The 18,584-nt window shown below is 42.8% G+C and overlaps 1 protein-coding gene across 3 annotated transcripts in view; it reads left to right on the top strand.

Moving 5' to 3' along the window:
* LOC106935422 (CUGBP Elav-like family member 2) overlaps positions 1-18,584 on the top strand; it is a 71,338-nt gene that overhangs the window by 25,637 nt on the left and 27,117 nt on the right. For all 3 annotated transcript variants that reach the window (XM_015015866.1, XM_015015865.1, XM_015015867.1), the window contains exons 4-6: positions 3,713-3,792; positions 12,910-13,158; positions 15,360-15,423. In XM_015015866.1, coding sequence (XP_014871352.1) covers positions 3,713-3,792; positions 12,910-13,158; positions 15,360-15,423 — 393 coding nt within the window. The remainder of the gene's footprint in view (positions 1-3,712; positions 3,793-12,909; positions 13,159-15,359; positions 15,424-18,584) is intronic.

Here is an 18,584-nt window from a genome sequence, read left to right as displayed (position 1 = left end):
TAATTTTCCAGATGAAGAGAGAAACTTTTGGTTTGTTCCCAAACCTTTTTGGATCAAAGCTTGGAAAACAGTCCAAGTTTCTACCATGTGGTTCCTGATTGGAGGGAAAGTTGGGGAGACGGTCCAAATTTACCACCAGCAAACTCACACAAGGCCAACAAATGTGCTCTACTCTGCCCCCTAGAGGAGGATATGGGGTAGAAAGTGCTGTCTCTAATGTCTGCCATATTTTGTAGAAATCAGATAAGAAATTAGACAGATTCCTGGATGTGTTGGCAGCTGCAGGTCGCTAGCTTTAGCGGCTAATAGCGATAGCTGCTGCTAGCATCTTGGTGCCAGAGGCCACAGCTGTCCTTCAGCAGGTGGACTGTTGTTGATCTTAGACGGTTGAAACTGGACCAGTTCTGTAAAGTAAACTGGTCAAAGATCCAAAACGAACCGTGTTGACTGGTGAATCTGCTCCTCTGAAGCCAGTGGATTACAGAAAAACCACAACAAATTCAATGTTTCTGGACTGTTAGTTCAGCCTTAAAGAATAATGGTTCAAATCTGGAACAAAGAGTTTGAAATTAGTGACTTTATTGAGTTTTTTCTTTCTGTATCACGACTTCCTGGAGTTAAACATAAACTGATGAAGTTTGTTTGTTTTCCGTTTAATTGGTGCCACATGTGAAGGAAGATGAGTGCAGTATGTGAGCTGAAACCATGAGAAACCTCATGTGATTGGTTGATGGCTTCTCTCACAGTCCCACAGCATCATACCTCCTCCACCAGATCTGGTTTGGTACAAATGGTTTTCCATGGTCGCCCCAACATACTCTGCTGCTCAAACCTGAGATGCATCTTCCCGTCCTGTGGCTCCATTTATAGGGAAACAACTCGTTTTATCAGCTCAGCTATGACGCCACGCCATCCCGCCCTGACCTCTGACCCCTGACCTCAGCCATCCTTCCCTCTGTGGTTTCTGTGTGGTGAGATGGAAATCTCTTCCTGTTTCTCCTCTTCTCGTCCAATGAGCTGTCGCTGTTCCTGTATCTTCTTCTGTGCTCGTTAAACGTTGCGAATATTTTCTTTTATTTTTTCGTCTGAAGGTTGTTTGAGTCCAAACTAAACGGCTCCACCTTTGAATTCACCCCGGCTGTCCCAGAATCCACTCCTCAGTCGATTTGTCCTCTTTTCGCTTCCTTCCCTCCCTTTCCTTGTTTCTGTCTTCCATCCCCTTTTCTGCTCCTCTCTTTTGTCCTCATGAATATTTCAAACCTGATGGCCAAATCCTGGTTTCTGTCGAGCCGATGTAAGCCACTTAGCGGCTGACACGAGTCAGAGACGGAGCGCTGGCGGCCCAACTTGGCCGGTCAATAAACACCTCTAATCAGGTTGGAAATAAATCGGTCTTTAAGGATTTCTGAGCTGGCAACTCTCAGCGGCCCGCGGTCCCACCTAGCAGAACTCGCTTTAAACTCACAGTATCAATCAGCCGCGCGCGCCGCTATTAATAAAATATGGATCACACCACCAGTGGATGGCTGGGCCTGGGGAGCTACCCTACTTTCATTAAAGGACTGCGCGGCGCTCCGCTGACGACAGAATGCGGCCCACGAGGTATTTTTAGCGATCCGGCTTCGTCCCCGTCTCTGCACTGTGGAGAAAACAAGACGCGCACCGAGCAGGCGGGAAGTTGCTTTTATTCAGAACCGGATTCAATATTCATGAACCCAGCGTCAGCAGGGGAGAAGTTCCCGTTGGAGAAAACCAGCTCAGATCGGCAGGATTTCAGAAAACAAGAGAAAAATCCAACCAAGCCAACACAGCTGCGTGAAAAATCATCAGAGATGCAGAAATGTTTAAATTCAGACTCTGGGTGGATTTCCTGCTGAGTTTTAGGCTGAAAGTTGAGCAGCAAATCATCCCCAGAGCACCATACTGCCACCACCATGTTTGACTGCTGCTATCGAATCAGTTTACCATGAAAATTTCCTCCATAATAAAGTGTTAACAGTTTCAAATGAAGAAAAACAACAAATTTAACAGCAAAGGTACACAAACAAATTATTTAGAATCTTTAATACAACATTTAACAGCATAGAACATTTCTAACATGAATAATGGAGGATTTGTGCAAAAATGAAAAACTGCAACTTTTAGACAGTTGGAGGCTGTGCCTTAGTTTCTCTGTGGCCTACTTCGTGTTGTCAGACGGGTCCTGTGAAAGTTATTTCTGTGGTTGAGGACTGATCATTTCACTTCGGTTGATTTTTATGGATTAAATCAGGTTTTATCTGACATAAAAATGTAGGACAAAGAAGCAAAAACAGAATAAATCTGCATTTTTTTCCTGTGCGTTTCTGAAAGTTGCAGCGTCTGACAAGTTTTTGACCAGTTTGAACCAGTTTGGACCAGTTTGGAGCCACATCTGCAGCAGTGATCTACTTCTGCAGCATCCTCCTGGAAAAGCAGCCGTTAAATGATGCTCGTCTAAAATAGGCAGGCCTCTGAATCATTTGATGGAGTGACCTGCTTTCAAACAACCTTTCAGCTCAGAAAAAGGACGGCGACTGTTTAGTGGGTCAGAGCTGCAGAATCCAGCGACCTTCAGCGCCTCGCTTGCTGCTTCTGCTGCAGCCCGACGTTTAACGGCTGAAATGTGATCAGCTCTGACAGAGGAAGGGCAGGAAGTGGAGAGAAACATTTCAGGATGCAGTGCGAGATGAAATCCAGAGGGGAAAATATCAGCTTGTTTAACAAAAACAGAGACAAAGGTCGACCGCTACTGACCTTCATTTCACAGACACAAAAACGTCTTTAAAGTCTTAAACCAAACGGTCTGATCACTCCTTTGAATTATTTCTTTTCTTCTTCTGAGTTCTGACTAAACGTACAGGCCCGCCACACTTTTCAGATTTTTACAATTAAAACATGTTGAAAACCGTGAAATGTTTTCCTCCAGTTTCAGTCAGGCACATAAAATCCCCCAAAATACTTTTACCGTTGTGTGTGTGTGTGTGTGTGTGTGTGTGGGTGTGTGTGTGTGTGTGTGTGGCCCTCAGGCCTGGCTGCGCTAACTCGGCTCGCTGACTTAGCATACGGTTAGCCTAGCGTGTTGCTGCAGCTCTTCTCACATCGTCTCTGTTCGTCGCTCCCTGACCGGCTGCGCTTCCCGCCTCACCTGCAGAAAACGTGCCGCCATGAAACCGGCCGTGCTGATTGGCTGAAACCGGCGCTGATCACGGAGGAAGATGGTCACGCCTTCTCTTCCTCCTCTCTTCTGATTTAAAACGACCCCCTGTGGTTTTACGGCCGGCGCCCCGCGGCTCCTTCGTCTTTCTTCCCGTCGAACAAAAGAGAAAATTTTAGGCGTCCAGTGAAATAAATTCAAAAGGTTTAATGCAGATTTTCAGAGAGACGCTGAGAATTCAGGTTTGACTAATTCAGAGGTGAGGAAGAGGACGGAGGTGAGGAAGGCCTGCAGCTCTGATGTTTCATGTGGGGGGGGCAGGATGTGATGTCATGATGCTCGTTTTTCCAGCCACTGAAAACGATGTTGTCCACCTGTGACATGTTCTCTGTATCAATCTGTTTTTCTTTTTATAACGACGACGTGTCCAACCCTTTGTCTTGTTTTTGTTCTTTCTTGTCTTCCTCCTCCTCTTCCTCCCCCCTCTCCTCCCTTCCACTGTCCTTCCATCCTTCCCTCCCTCCTCCCTCCTTGCAGGTTGTGCGTTTGTCACGTTTTCCACCAGAGCCATGGCACAGAATGCAATCAAAGCCATGCACCAGTCTCAGACCATGGAGGTACGCCACTCTTCTTCAGCTTCTGTTTCTTCTCAACAACCTGCAGCCGCACGCAGCACGGCATCTCACAACACAGCAAAACATTCAATAACTGCGTCTGAAATGCGACTCATGTAGAGACATTTACCACGGCGTGTTAGCGATATTTAGATAAAAGCAAGACGGAGGACATTTGTGTACAAAATGTCTGATTAGCCGTATTTTTCAGAATTCTCAAACTGTTTTTTCTTGAAAGTTCAGAAAAATAATTTTTTTTTAAACTTTTCAAACTCTGAATTTTTTTTTGCACATTTTTTACTTTTAAAAACTGAGAATTTTCTAAGTTATTTTCTTGAAAGTTTCTGAGATTAAACTCAAAATTAAACATTTTTTCTAGCAAATTTTCAGAAAAAAATGATCAGTAGCAAATTTATCCGTTAGCAAAAGTCGCCTCCTCTATTTTCTATTTCCTAGTTTTTTGTGCCAGGATCCCTGCAAACTGATGTTATTTATTCAGTTCATTGACATTGTTGTAAATAAGTCTGTCAGTGTGTCGCAGAGAGAATCTAACATGAAAATTTGGTTTGAAATCGTAGTTTTAAAATAAAATGCTCACAAAAATTATTCAGGGAATTGACTTTTCTGCCCATTTCCTTTCATGCAGCAAACATGAGAAATATTTCAGTTTTTCTCATCGAATCGTTTCTAATTCTGAATTCTTTCTTTCTTTAAGGGTTTTTCTTATTCATCTTTTTCTCTTTATTACTGAACATTATTCATGTTATTTAAAGCCTGAATGTGAAATTCATGCTGTTAATTATTTATTTCACTTTAAAAAATTAGCTGGTTGTTGAAAAGTAATTAAAACTTGTTTATTAAACAGACTAGTTTCCTGCAGAATGAGAGTCAAAGAGTTTGATGATTCAAACTTAAAACAATAATTCTGCTTAAAAATGAATAAACCAATAATAAACACAGGAATGTCAGGAGAAGAAAAACTGAAGCAACGCTGATAAAAAAAAAAAGCTCAGAGTGATTGTATTGACAGAAAGTTGAGTGGAAGGAAAAAGTGTGGTAGCAGAAAGGGCAAAACAAGTTTAATTTAACTTGTAAAATCAGTTTCTGTTCATAATTATTTACATTTAATTCATTTTCTGAACACTTGGACTTTAAATCAGATGATCTTTTTAGTATTTTTCCTGCTGGATTCATTTTCAGGCTCCATCAGGATCAAACATCGCCTCCATATTTCTTATTTTTTTCTGGCCAGTTTCTCCCCCAGACTCGCGTCACGCTGCGACAACGAGCCGCCGCCATTGTTGTAGCCCTCATCAGGCGACCCCGGCGGGCCGTAATGGCGGCGCTCCTTTGTGCTGCGCGGCGCGTCGGGGTGCCGCCGCCGCCGGGCTCGTCAGGTCGGTGACGGGGGCAGCGTGACGGGCGCTATCGGGAGAGAATTACACGTTACAAGACGGGTCTGCAGTGAGTCAGAGCGAAGGAACAAAAAGTGGTAATAACAGGCTGTGTTAAAGGAACAGGAGCGAGTGGCGCTCACCCTGAAGGCCCTCATTACAGCTGATCATGATAATCACGGCTGCTATTGAAGTGTTGTGACCCTGACACGGGGAAAACGCTCTCCGCCTGCGAGGAAAGGCGCCGTTCTCCCGTTTCGCTGTCACACCTCAGATATCAGCGAAGTGTTTGCAGCGGCGGCGCGTCCGTCTTCGTGACGCTGTCCTCCGACGGCGGCGTTAGCGTTAAGCCAGAATTATCCTCGCTCTGAGCAGTCGTCCGCAACAATTGGCCCGGTAAACACCGCCGCTTTTATCGTGCACACGAGGGGAAGAGGGAAAAATAAAGCCTCAAACCATAACACGACAATATTGCAGTGGACAATAGCAAAATACCTTCATTTCCATTTGAAAACAAGCTGTCTGGCCTCAGGCTAAATTGCCGCATCCGTTTGTTAATGTTCCCCAGTAATTACTTTGGGTCCGAATGAGGGAATGAGGTCTGGTAAATAGAGTTTGGTTATTGTCTTGGCGCTGCTGCAGCCCCGACATGGAGCCGGATCGTGATGTTTGCCGGCGAACACGTCCGCGCCGCGTGTCACGAGTCCTGCCGCCGTCGACGGCTCTGTCACTGCCGCATCCGTCCTCATTACCATGCGGCATTCAGGTTCGCCGCAGCGCACGCGCTAAATGTCAGGCGGTAATGAAAGCAGGTAATTCACTGAGGCACATCTAAAGGAACACCGACCCAGAAGAGTTTCTGTTGATCTGCATCGACGACTTCGGCTTTTAACGGTTTGTTGCATGTAAGTGTTTCACATCAAATCAAGCAGAGTCGGCAGAAAACTGAATCAGCTCTTATTAGACGCGTTTCCACTACAAATGTGCACAAAACTTTATCGATATTCACATTACATTGTTTACATTAGATAAGAAAATCACACGTGAATAAGAAAATAAACCGTCATTGTCCTACTTCCTGTCGTCGTCTTCGTCATTTCCGTCAGTAGCAACATCTGGTTGTTGATCATGTGACTCGTGATGAAAAAAACAGTTTCCATTTCAGTTCTGTGAAACGCTCTCATTTTGAAATCCGTCTCATCCCAGCGCAAAAACGTTTTACCAAAAAACTTGAGTTTTCTTTCATTTCCATTAAGCAAATTTATTTAACAAATTTTACGGCCAGTGGAAATGCAGCTAATGAAATGAGTTACATTCAGTAGTAATGCGTTCGTGGGAAGAAATCATTAAAACTATTCCTGCCAGACAACATGAAGTAGGCGAAAGCATCTCAAACATTTGGCTGACTTCCTGGAATTACTCCGAGAGAACGCTGGCCTCCATTTTTAGGCCAATTTTTGTTTCGATTTTTCCTCTTCTGACAATCTTAACGATGCCCCAAATATCGGAATATTTGCTGAATCATGTTTAATCACCATGTTTGTTTCATCTGAATTCATGTTTGGTCGAGACACATTTTGCGAGATTTTCCGGTTTGAAATCTGCACCTGTTGTAGCTAAGAGTTTTATTCGCTGTGTGGTTTATTATTTTATCTATGTGAACCAGACGTAAATCTCTGCAAGCTTCACTGCAGAGGTCAGAGGTCATGACTCAACAATAAGAAACAGAAGCTGTTTCCCTTCATTTGTAATGCAAATTTTGTGCAAACTTTTAAAATGTCACAACAAAGAAAAGTGAATTAGTTGTGTTGGAGGTTGGATGTGATCTTTCTACCATGTTTCATATTTTCTGTTATTATTTCTATGATCATGAAGGCCACATGATCGCGCCCCACTTCCTTCCCACCGAAACGCAGAAATGTTCAAGTGCACTTAAAGAAGAGCTTAAGTGGAGCGTGAGAGGGAAGACGTTTAAACGGGACTGAGGGATGACGGCAGAGGGAGAATATGGGATTAGATTAATCAGAGTACGGGAGGATTTCTAACCAATGGAGTCAGAGCCGAGGTAAAAAACACCGAAGGAGATTTACGTGTCACAAGCCAGAGCTGGTGGAAATTACTGCCAACTGACTGCATTTATTATCCGAGTTAAATTAGCAGCTGAGAGGAGCAAACGCACATCCAGACGAACTCTCCAATCATCCTCTGCCAGACTTTATGCTAACCTTTCACACGGCTGGACATTTATAAACTCAGGCTGTTATCTCAACACAAAGCCTTCAAAATGGAGAATTAACATGTTTGCAAATACAAAAGAGTTGTTGCAAGTCTTTAAAGTAAAATGAAATTCACCCACAAGCAGCTAAAGTACATGAACTCTACGACAGAAACGTCTTACCAAGCATTTTCTGTCGAGTTTCTACAGTTCAGATAAATTAGTACACTTGAAATAAGACTAAACTAACAAGTGACTTTTCAATAAATATGAGATTGTTTTAATTTCTTAATATTAATTAAGTTCTAGTGCTGTTAAATTAGTTCACTTATTACAGGACCTTTTACCGTGTTATTAGTGAAATAACTGAAAAGTTACTTGTGTGATGAGATATTTGCACTAGAATCTAGACTAAAAGTATTTGGTCAAGTTTTGCAGCATAAAACCTCCTATTTTAGTGATTCAAACACCAAATATACCTTATTTTCCTTCACTTGTCAGCTGTGTGTTGTTTGGTGTTAATCTGTCAGGTAAAAGAGAAGTAAAATGCAGTCGCCATGTTTGTATGTTGGGATCGGTGAGTTCATGTAAACGTCAGGCAGCAGCTGAGACGGTTTGACATTTAGAGGCTGTTTGAGTGGTAAATAAATGAGACGGGAAAAGTTCAGATATTTAATCTCTCGTGAATCGGACAGGAGATTAAACTTCACTGTAAACAGATCCTGACCCAAAACGGGACGTGAAGGACGGGATAATTACCTCTAAATGTTTCATCTTCTGCAGGACAGAAAAGGTCTAAAAAATCCTAAAAACTAACAGACACACCAGCATTTATCTAATTATGTATTTTCCTAGAGATGCTGCTGTTTTTCCTTCTGCAGTGGAGTCTAGTGCAGCTCACGTTGCCTTCATCACCTCCATTTGACCTCTTTCACCTCTCTATAAGAAACGTTTTAACGATCCACCTGCTGATGGGATTATAGTGACAGGACTTTCAGAATAAATTACTGCTTTACCTTTTTAAAGCTCATCTTTTCAGAAGAGTCCAGATAAATGGATCCACAGCTGAAATGCAGCGATTTTGTTTTTACATTTAAACCATTTTGTCCATTTAATGATTTTTCCTGCCATAAGTCATGATCAAGTCCCCAAATACTGAATTCATTGTAGAAGCAGGAAAATTTTAAATAACTTCCTCAAGTTAGCCAAAAAAAGCACTGGCCAGAGGCGGTTTTGGCTTTTCCAGAAAAAGAGTTTAAGTTTTGACGTAGTGACCTTTCACCTCACACCTGATCAGCTGTTTCCTCTGTTAGCATGTGTTAGATTGCGTTTCTTTGCCTGCGTCTCCAGACCACATTCCTGAAACCTCTGAGATTCGTTCCAGTTTGCTACCTTTACTTCCTGATTACTGCAGCCATTCGGAGCGTCAACATTTGATTTTTTTCAAAACCAGAAGATAGAAATGAATCTAATTCTCTCAAAATTTGCACAACGTTTAGGTGGAAACATAGTTAGAGACTCACTGGTAATCAGATTCTGGTTCTAATACTCACCAACACTCGGAACAAAAAGAACAATATCATCTGCAAACAATGAGATCCTGAGGTTCAGCTCTAAACACTGGAAGTCCTTCAGCCTTTGGATGGATCTCTACATATCCTTAAAAAGTGAAAGGCTTAGCTCCAGGCTAAAAACAAAGCGATTTAAAGTTTGTGACCTTGCAGAGGGTGTACATCACCGGATCCATGCAGGAGTAACATGAATCTAAATCTGGATGCCACAATCACCCAGGTGCTTATTTCAGTAGGATTTGAAACGACAGGCTGTCGCACCGTTCGCCCACCGCGCCCCGGCTGCCAGTCACCGCCGCGGCGTGCTATTAGCCCATCACACATGAAGCCTGTCAGCTTTCTGTGTTTCAGGGACTTTTAAAAGAAGCCAACACTTAACTTCTGAGATTATTAATACACTGAAAGTTTCCACATCTGCCGTCTGGATGTGCTTCTATTCACTAGAAACATTTCAGGGCGAGCGAGGGACGTGAAGGTTGTTGCAAACTGCAGCTAAATGCGAACAGTGTCACAACTTACTGATGACTGAGAGCTAATAATTATTCTTTTTATCCAGATTATGAAACCATTTGAGAAAATTTGCAAACAAAGAATAAAATTTGAGGGAGTTTTTGTCCAAATTTTCATCCGAAATTCACTGAAGTTGACTTTCTGTGGTTTATAATTCAGAAACTTAATTTCAAATCGATTTGGTTCCTTTATTCAGTGTTTAAACCCAGACAGGAAGTTTTCAAAGCTTTACTTGATGTTCTCCTGCTCATGAAAGTTTAATCCTAATATTTTCATGGCCGCCTCCATTACCAGGCAGCAAACCAGCAGCTGGTCCAGTTTTTCAAACAGCTAAAATATGGAACAACCTGCAGCCGTTTCCAGGTTAAACGTAACAATAATTCATGCTTCTTTGAACTTAAATGGGCAATTTACAGTCCTTCTGGCTCATCTAAGAAAAGAGATCAATAAGAACAAAAAATAAATAGAAAAAAGCTATTCCTGTCCAAATGCAGCATAAATGCTGTAAGCTGAATGTTTTTAGTGAAAATTGCAGGATAATTTGAAATCAACTTCAGAGAAGTTTGCAAAACTGTTGAAGGGGGTTGAAAACGTTCAGTCATTGCAGCTAAGGAGGGTTAATAAAGCTAAACTGTGAGGTCACAGCGGTTTATGAGCTAAAATTAGCTAGAAAGCTAAAGCTACAGCATGTAGGCTATCACTACATAGCCTGCATGCTACACTAGTGACAGCATTCAAGAATAAAGTCAAGCTGCAAGGATGAATCGTATTTCGATAATAAAATCTTAATAATATGAGAATAAAGTGATAATATTTCAGGAATAGTCAAAATTACAAAAATAATCCTTCTGGATCATTCAAGATTAAAACTGAGAAATCAGATTTTTTAATTCACAGTTTGTGTGAAAACAGTAAAATTAGGATTATTTTTCACACAAATATTGAACTTTCCTACATTTAAATCAAATAATACAGTCCTTACAGGAGCCTTGATTCTTTCTCTGCGTTAGAAATCAAACCGTAACTTTAAATAAAACGGAATCCGATTGCAGCAGCTAAATGTTGCCAGGTTTCTCTCCAGCATCCTGCCATGTTAATTATCGGTTCCAATGTCGCCACGGGAAGAAAGGTGCCATTTTTTTGGCTGTGAGCGACGGCAGCCTGCAGTTTTGATGTCATGTTGGAAGGTGATGATAGCCAGTGCTGCTTTGTAATTACGCTGCTTTTTTCTTCTTCTTCCTGGTGAGTTTCATGAGCGACTCTTCGTCTGGGAAGACGAGCAATCTTCAGCTTCCACCTCATTAATTAGGACAAAACAGCAGCAACTTCCAGGAAGTCGCATTAAATTTAGATTGGAGAACCTTTCTGTTTAAATATTTAAATTTTAATGAGCTAATGACAAAATGCAGTGACAACGGCTCATTCAGAGGACGTTTTTAAGTTTATCACCAGTTTATATTTCAAACTTTGTGTTGTAAATAATTTATTCACTACGCTATCATTCAGTTTTTATTTAATCTACACTTTTAGATTATTTAAAGTATATATTAAATATACTTAGATTTAGTTCTAGGAACCAACTTTTTTTTTTTACAGCAAAAAAATGTTGGAGAAATTGTGAGATATGTCTGTAAGAATATTTTACTAATATGACTTTATTCTTCAAATATTGTAACTATATTCTCTTGATTCCATTTTGTCATTTTTTATTTTTTATTTGTAAATCCCATGGGATCTCCATGAGTCATGAGCTGAGCTGAACCAAACTTTTTGCCAGCAATAAAATGTCTTCTTGCTTTGTCTTTGAAGTGTGACCAACACGGCTTTGTTTATTTCCTCTGCTGCCAGTTACAAACTACAGGCAGAGCGTGTCAGGAAAACGGCGCAGAAAATCTGTTTGCTGATTGGCTTGACTGAAATCCACCTGGAGAAATCTAGCTCAATGGGAGAAATCCCAGACAGCGCTCTGACGGGAGATGAGAATTGAGGGAAAAGTCCAAATAACTTTTTAGAAACAGTTGCAAAACTGGAAGGTCGAGAACATTTTGACGGAATAAATACATTTCTGGAAGCTTTAATGAAATCTCAGACTGACAACTCTGGTTGTTGTGAGTATTTGCGGCTGCCCTCCTTCGGTCCCAGACACTCGGCGTTCTGCGCTGCCATCTGCAAAGTAGCCGAATCCCTTCCCTCCTTCGCCGAGCGTGGATCCCCGCCTCAAACTAAATGTTTCAATCAAAAGGTTTCCATCCTCCTGTGGCAGATTGCCTTTGTTTTCCGACGGATTTGCCCCTAGTTAGGCTTTGATTGCACTGCGAGAGGAATGGTGTGTTGCAACAGATTATCACTTTGAGCTTTACTGTAACTTTCATCAGAGAACGCGGCGCGTTTCCATCTCATGTCCGACGCGTCGGTCCCTTTGTGAGCCTGGCTTTGTCTCTGCAACCCGGCAGCAGCAGAAATCCAGACAATTACTCCTGATTGTCCACGTTTCTGAATCTCCCTCTTGCCCTGTCGCCCTCTCCTGATGGTTATCCCAATCACTCTCTCTCTCACACACACACACACACACACATTCGCACATCAAGTCTCTCTTCATAAAAGATGATGAAATAGTTGGAGAAGTCGGGAAATCAGTGTCTGGTGAAACCGTTTTGGACTCAGAGATAACTGAGCCCTTGTGGGGGGAAAGAAGAAGAAAGCCCCGCTGGCTTTAGAGGAGAGTTTCCTGAGCGACTGTGTGCGTGTCCTGTGTCGCTAACACGCTCCTGCTCATCTCAGCCTTTATTAAAGGGGACACATTGTGGAAAATTCACATTTTGTGCATTTCTGTTTGGGTTTTCAAAAACAAAAATAACTCCCAGACAGTTTTTTCAGAGTTTGTGTTTTATGGAAAATGAGCCGTTTCAAAAACCTCCAGAATGTAACATCACCAGTCAGGAGGCACTACCCGTTGCCTAGCAACCCCGGCATAACCCAGCCCCGTTGCCTAGCAACCAGATTGGAGCTGATTTGGTCAGCTTATTTTCCTGCTGTATAGTGGCTGCTGGAAAAGACCAGAGTTTTGCTGGCGACTTACCAACCAGAAGCCACTTGCTGTGTTCCTGTTGGCTGTGCAGGAGGCTCCACTTTTGCTTTTCAGAGATGTACGGCTGTATAATTGTGAATCTGTTTGGAGCCATTTTAGTGTGTAAATGTTAACCTGGGGACATGGCCAGCAGCAGCTTGTTTGGATTTAAAGTGACAGAGGCCCAAAAGCTGAATGGAAAATATCATCATCTCAGAACGACGTGCAAAAAATGTACTGAACATGTTTTGTGTAGGCCGCAGACCTGTCCTCACCTAAAACGTCACCTTTCTTGTTATGCTTTTGTCTGTAATCGTTTTGCAGCAGTAACAGTCTTCCTGTTCTTGCCTCTCTCCTCCTCAGGGCTGCTCGTCTCCCATCGTGGTAAAGTTCGCCGACACGCAGAAGGACAAGGAGCAGCGGCGTCTGCAGCAGCAGCTGGCACAGCAGATGCAGCAGCTCAACAGCGCGACCACCTGGGGGAGCCTGACGGGCCTGGGCGGCCTCACCCCGCAGTACCTGGCTGTAAGAGTCGCCGCCGCGTCGCCTGCCTCCATCATCACCTCCTCCTCCTCCGTCTCACCCTGCAGCCCCGTGGCCAGCGCAGCCACAGTCAGTGCCCCGACCAGAAAGACTCCCGAAATACTCCCTGCCTCCTTTTGTCCTCTGCTTTCCTCTTCCTCCCTGCAGCTGACCCTCACCTTCATCACTCTTCCTCTTTGAATCTGAGCTAAAGCTAAAGCTAACCAGTTAGCCCTGCTGAGGCGAGTTTAAAGGAGAAGCAGGAAAAATGAATCCATAATCAGAAATGAATGTAGAAGTGATGCAACAACCAAAACATTTAGCTTTGATTGATTTAGCTTTAATTCTTGACTAAAATTATTTAATATTTACACACTTTGTACAGCATGACATCTTTTGGCATTAAATCAGACTAAAATATTTCCTGCTTTAGCTCAGTCAGGTTTATAAACTATATTTTTAGTTGCTAAACACCAGAATATATTTGTTAGTATTTAATAGAAATGATTTGAACTGTTTTAGTTTCCTGGAGCTCAGAAGTGGTTTGTTAGCTTCCTTGGATGGTGGCGTCTTCGTCTCTGCGCCGCTCTTCAGGCCTCGACTCGTCTCACCTCAGCAGATCCTTCAGAACAGCTTTAACTTTTGCTTCTGGGTCGATTTAAACGTTTTCCACCAAACCTCCTTCATCTTTGGGACAGGATGATATCTAGATATTCCTGTTTCTATGCAAACTTTGACGTCTAACATCGTTTTCCTGATTCCTTTAGATTTTTAAATGACTTCATTGAAGAGCTTGAGCTGATCCCTTAAAATGCCACATCTTCATCCTTACCAGCCCAGTTAATTTAAGTAAATAATAATGTGATTTAAGGTTGAAGCAGATCTACTGCTCACATCTCAGTATTTGTTGTAAAAGTAAAGCAGTAATGTTAGATTTAAGCTCTGGAAACCTCCTCATGTTGAAACATGGATGTCTAAAAAACTGAGCTGAGTGTAAAATCTGCTCCATGTTGCTGTTTGAAGGACCTGGAGACTTCAGATGGTTCCTGTCCGACTCATTATTGGACTTTAACAGATTTATGCATAAAAATATCAAAACCTAAATTTCAGAAAGAAAAATCCCCAAATGCTTAACCTGATCTAATCCAACCGAACCAAATCTTTCAAATGAGAGGATGAGGAGGCAGATGCAGATCTTCATGTGAGTTTAGCTTTTATCCGCTGACAGCTTGTTGCAGGTCGTTCTGAAGCAGAGGGAATGTTTAGGGAGGATTTTACGCTTAAAAACAGTCAAATGTGAGCTGAAAACATGTTTTCTGATCTTAGCTTTAAAGTTTTGAATCCCTTTAGTGGAGCAGATTCATTAGAAAGACATTTCTTCTACAAGGACAAAAACAAACCAAGCCTTGAAGTCGGACGTTTCGTCACCTGCAGCATTTAAAACAAAGTTTTTATCTTTTCCTGCTGCTTTTTCTCACTGAAATGTCTGATGATCAAACGAACATCTGAGGAAAAGGAAGAAGCAGTTTGTGTACAATGTCACTGTGGAGGACTTTCACAGTTGGATCTTTGTCAGATTCAAGCCAGACTTTGACTAGGCCACTACAAACTCATTTAGAGGTTTGTTGAAATCCTCATTTGAAAGCTGCTTTTTATCTGTTGGCTCTGAAAGAGTTAATCTAAAAAAGAGCGATGACTTTTTAAGGATTTTTCTCAAATCAGTTCAGGAAAACGGATCTCAAACGGTTTGAGTCCCTGGAGGTTCGTCTGATTGGGACATTTCTTCTTCTCCCGCAGCTCCTTCTCTTCATCTTTCTCTACTTTTCCCCCCATTTTAGTGAGGCTTGTTTCGATTCTGCTTCAGTTTTTAAATTAACCACAGCCAGTCTCTGGATTAGCTGGGGGGAGTACAGGCGCTCCTTTACTGGATATTGATTTATTTGAGAGATTTTTCTGCTTTGAATCCTCTCTCTCCGCCGTTGTTGAAAAGAAATTCCCACAATAGAAACAAGATGTTAATTTGCTGTTAATTTGAGTCTTCGAAGGCTGAGTTTCTGACGCCGTCAGTATTCCTGATTTGTTTTGGAATCTAATTAGTCAGCCAGATTAACGCTTTCGAGCACAAGTTGTCTGGAGAACTGCAGGAATGCAAACGGCGCTCGCTTTGAGGAGAGATCAGACTATATTAGCAGCTCGTTTGCTCATCGAGCGCTGAGCTGGGAAGCGTAGCCGCTTCCCGGCGTTTCGTTGCTGCGTCCACCCGGCTCACTCTGCGTCTGTCTCCCCTTCAGCTGCTGCAGCAGGCCGCCTCCTCCGGCAACCTGGGAGCCTTCAGCGGGATCCAGCAGATGGCCGGTGAGTCGTCCGTCAACACGCTCACAATCTACCACAGCTCTGCTCTCTTTGTTGTAATATATTTATTTCCACAGACTTCTAAAAGAGGACCAAAGAGCATAACAGATGAACTCGCGTGGCAGAGTAAAGAGAGCTCGTTGCCCTGAAGATTTATTAACCGTTGCTAAGATTTGTCTTGATCTTTTAATGAGGCCAGGCAAAGAGTTGTGCCCAGGGCGTGTAGCGGCAGCGGCGAGGCTTTGTCAGGGATAGATGAATCACAAGAAAGGAGGAAAGAAACGGAGAAAGGGAGCGCAGAAGAATGGTTAAAGGTGGTGTGAGTGCAGCGCTGCAGGCTGGCGCCATCTACTGGAGGACCAGAGCCACTTTCTGCAGGTTCAAAGCAGAGATGAAGGCGTTCGCTGCTGTTTAGGAGGAAATGATTGGCAATTCAAAGCAACAAAGTGTTTTGCAGAGAGAAAGTGGTAAAAGCTGAGGATGGAAAAGTGCACATTGTGATAATCCTCAAGCTTTCCAGAAAGATCAGATCAGAACGATTGAGAAATCAAGTTTTTTAAGCTTTAAGTTGCTTAAGACTTTGAGACGATGGTGGAGACTCGCGCTCTTCATCTCCTCTTTGCTCTTTAGCTTCAAAGCCTCTTTATGTAGATTTTCTGCCGTCTTTCCAGGATTCCTTCGCAGTCGGGATAAGTGGGAGAATATGGATTTGATTTTTCAAGAAAATTATGGAGAAACATTTATGTGTCCAGACTTTACTCCGTTTCCTTCCTTCCTTCTTCTCTCTCTCTCCTCAGTCCTTTCTCTCTTCCTTTTCATTTCTTGTTCTTCATAGATTCCCATCTTTTCCCCAAACTTAACTCTTTCCTTTTCTTCTTATTATTGTATTTTCTATTCCTTCTTTCTTACAGTTTTTTTCTCCTGCCATATATAAAAACCTGCCTCTGTAAGCGTATTTGTATTAAATGAGCTTCTGTCTCTGGAAAGTTGATGTTCTGTGACGTTAGGCTGAATTTCTCCGTCGTCCCGGTGAGGTCTGACCTTCTCTTGGTCGTTTTGAATCCGAAGTTTGATTTGAACCTCCAGTTTTCTGCCTTGCTCTCACAAAGCCGCTCCGCCTCCCAGTTTTCCCGTCTCTCCGTCTCGTATTCCTTAAAATCTCGCTGACAAATCGGCTCTGTGAGGATTTGGAACGAGCGTGGAGAGAAAAGCGTCGGTGCTCCATCTGCGCTGGTGAGGAAGAGCATTAGTGATTGGCAGGAGATGTGAGACAGCTGAATGACATCTGGTCCCAGTCTTTAACACGAGGAGCTGAAGAGCTGAGAGGCTTCAATTACACCAATGAGCTTTCAATTAGACGCAGCCAATGGCGGGCTGGAGCGCTCGCATCCTTCCACACATGTGCTCACACACAATGGAGCCGCTCACACACCATCTGCACAGCCCAGATCCTCCGACTCCGATCCGTTTGTCTCCGAGTCGCCTCTCCATTCCTCCCCAACCGGGAGATTTTATTCTCTTCTCCTCATGACTGTCTGGAAAATGTATGTTCAGCGAAGGAGATAGCCTTTGACAAATGCAAGTAAGAGGCGCTGTGGAGAAACAGGGTGAGAAAAGGTTGCATGAAGGGAGAGAAAGATAGAAACAGAAGAAGAGCTGCTTTGTAGTCGCTGCTGTCATGAATCAAACCGGAGAAAAGGAGAAAACAGTCTGGGAGGGAAAATAAAGATAAAGAGAGGACGAAAATAAACGGTGCAGTAGTCAACAACATACTGCACAATTACAAGTGGAATTAAAATAAAATGGCTTCACCTTAGAAATCTCAGTTTGAACAACAACAAGCACTTCCAGAAAACCTGCTAAGCTTTTGTGTTAAAAAATGTTAAAAGTTACAAAAATGTAAATTGGTGCCTCCAGTTCAATTATAAACCTGAGGCCCCGTTTACACGAAAACGATTTCGGGTGAAAACGGAAGAGTTTTGTTGCGTTTGTAGTGCGCATTTACACGAAACCACCGAATGTTGGCGAATGTTGCCGAACGGCACAGATTGAAAACGGGTTCCAGAGTACGATGTTTCTGAAACGTACCGTTTTCCGTTGTCGTGTAAACCTTGAAAACGGATCTTTTCTTCCAGAGAATCCCCAGCTCATGCATAGTATGACGCAAAACATAGCTGCTTCCTACAATCCACAGAAGAAGAAACTACTCACAATACTGGTGTTACTGTTTCCCCATCAGATACGGTTCCCTCAGCGTCTCTTCACCGCTCCGTGCCGCCCAGGTGGCAAAATACACGGCTGTTTGTTCAGCCTCTAGAACCACGGACCAGCCCCGTCTCCAGACGAGTTTAACAGGGGGGGGGCATCGACTTATTTTGGGGGGGCAAAATGAGTCTAAGTAGCTGAACATAGACAACAACATCAATAGCATACAGGCTACTCGTTAACAAGCTTAAGGTTCTGTATTGATATTAGCTAGTCATCTTTTAGCTATCATTACCTGCATCCAACAGCTTTACTCAACTCAGTCGGTTAGTTTGGAGGGAAAAACTGGGCAAAGTTATTTACGTTTTGCTGGTTTGCTGCCATGATTCTAACACACATCTGCGCAGCTGCAGCAGGTCTACTTTGCTGCCTCACAGGTGTAAACCCAGCGTGAGCGTCTCAGTGTTAATGTTGCTTTTGAAGGCGGCTCGGAAAAACAGGTTACAACTTGTTAGCGACGGATTAAACTGTTTTAACTGCTGGAAAAGGTGACAGAGGAAGTGCGGGAGCTCCTATTTTATCAAATTGATATAGGAATAACAGACTGTTGGCCATTCCAAGGTAAAAGCAATAAACAGCTTCCAGACGGGGCCCGCTACGGACACCGTGAAAGCTCAAACAAGGTGTTTCAGCAAAGTTATCCCACACTTTTTCAACTGCTTGCGCCCTAATCAGACGCACATAGTGCGTGTTTTCTCCACGGTACCTGATGGGGAAACGCGAATCCACGTGCCTTCAATTTCTTCAGTTTCAAAGAACCTAGCAAAAACTAGGCGGGGCAAGAGCATTACACATTTTTGATGTGCACCGTTACTGTGTAAACAAAGATTGTAATTAGAACGTTTTCATGTAAGTGATCCAACAAAAACGGAACAAAAATTCAGTTATTGTTGGATCAT

This window comes from Poecilia latipinna, unplaced genomic scaffold, assembly GCF_001443285.1.
Source record: "Poecilia latipinna isolate Pla-1442-1.1 unplaced genomic scaffold, P_latipinna-1.0 Scaffold1962, whole genome shotgun sequence".
NCBI lineage: Eukaryota > Metazoa > Chordata > Actinopteri > Cyprinodontiformes > Poeciliidae > Poecilia > Poecilia latipinna.
Note: the sequence above shows the minus strand (reverse complement) of the source record. Positions and strands in the feature narration are given on the sequence as shown.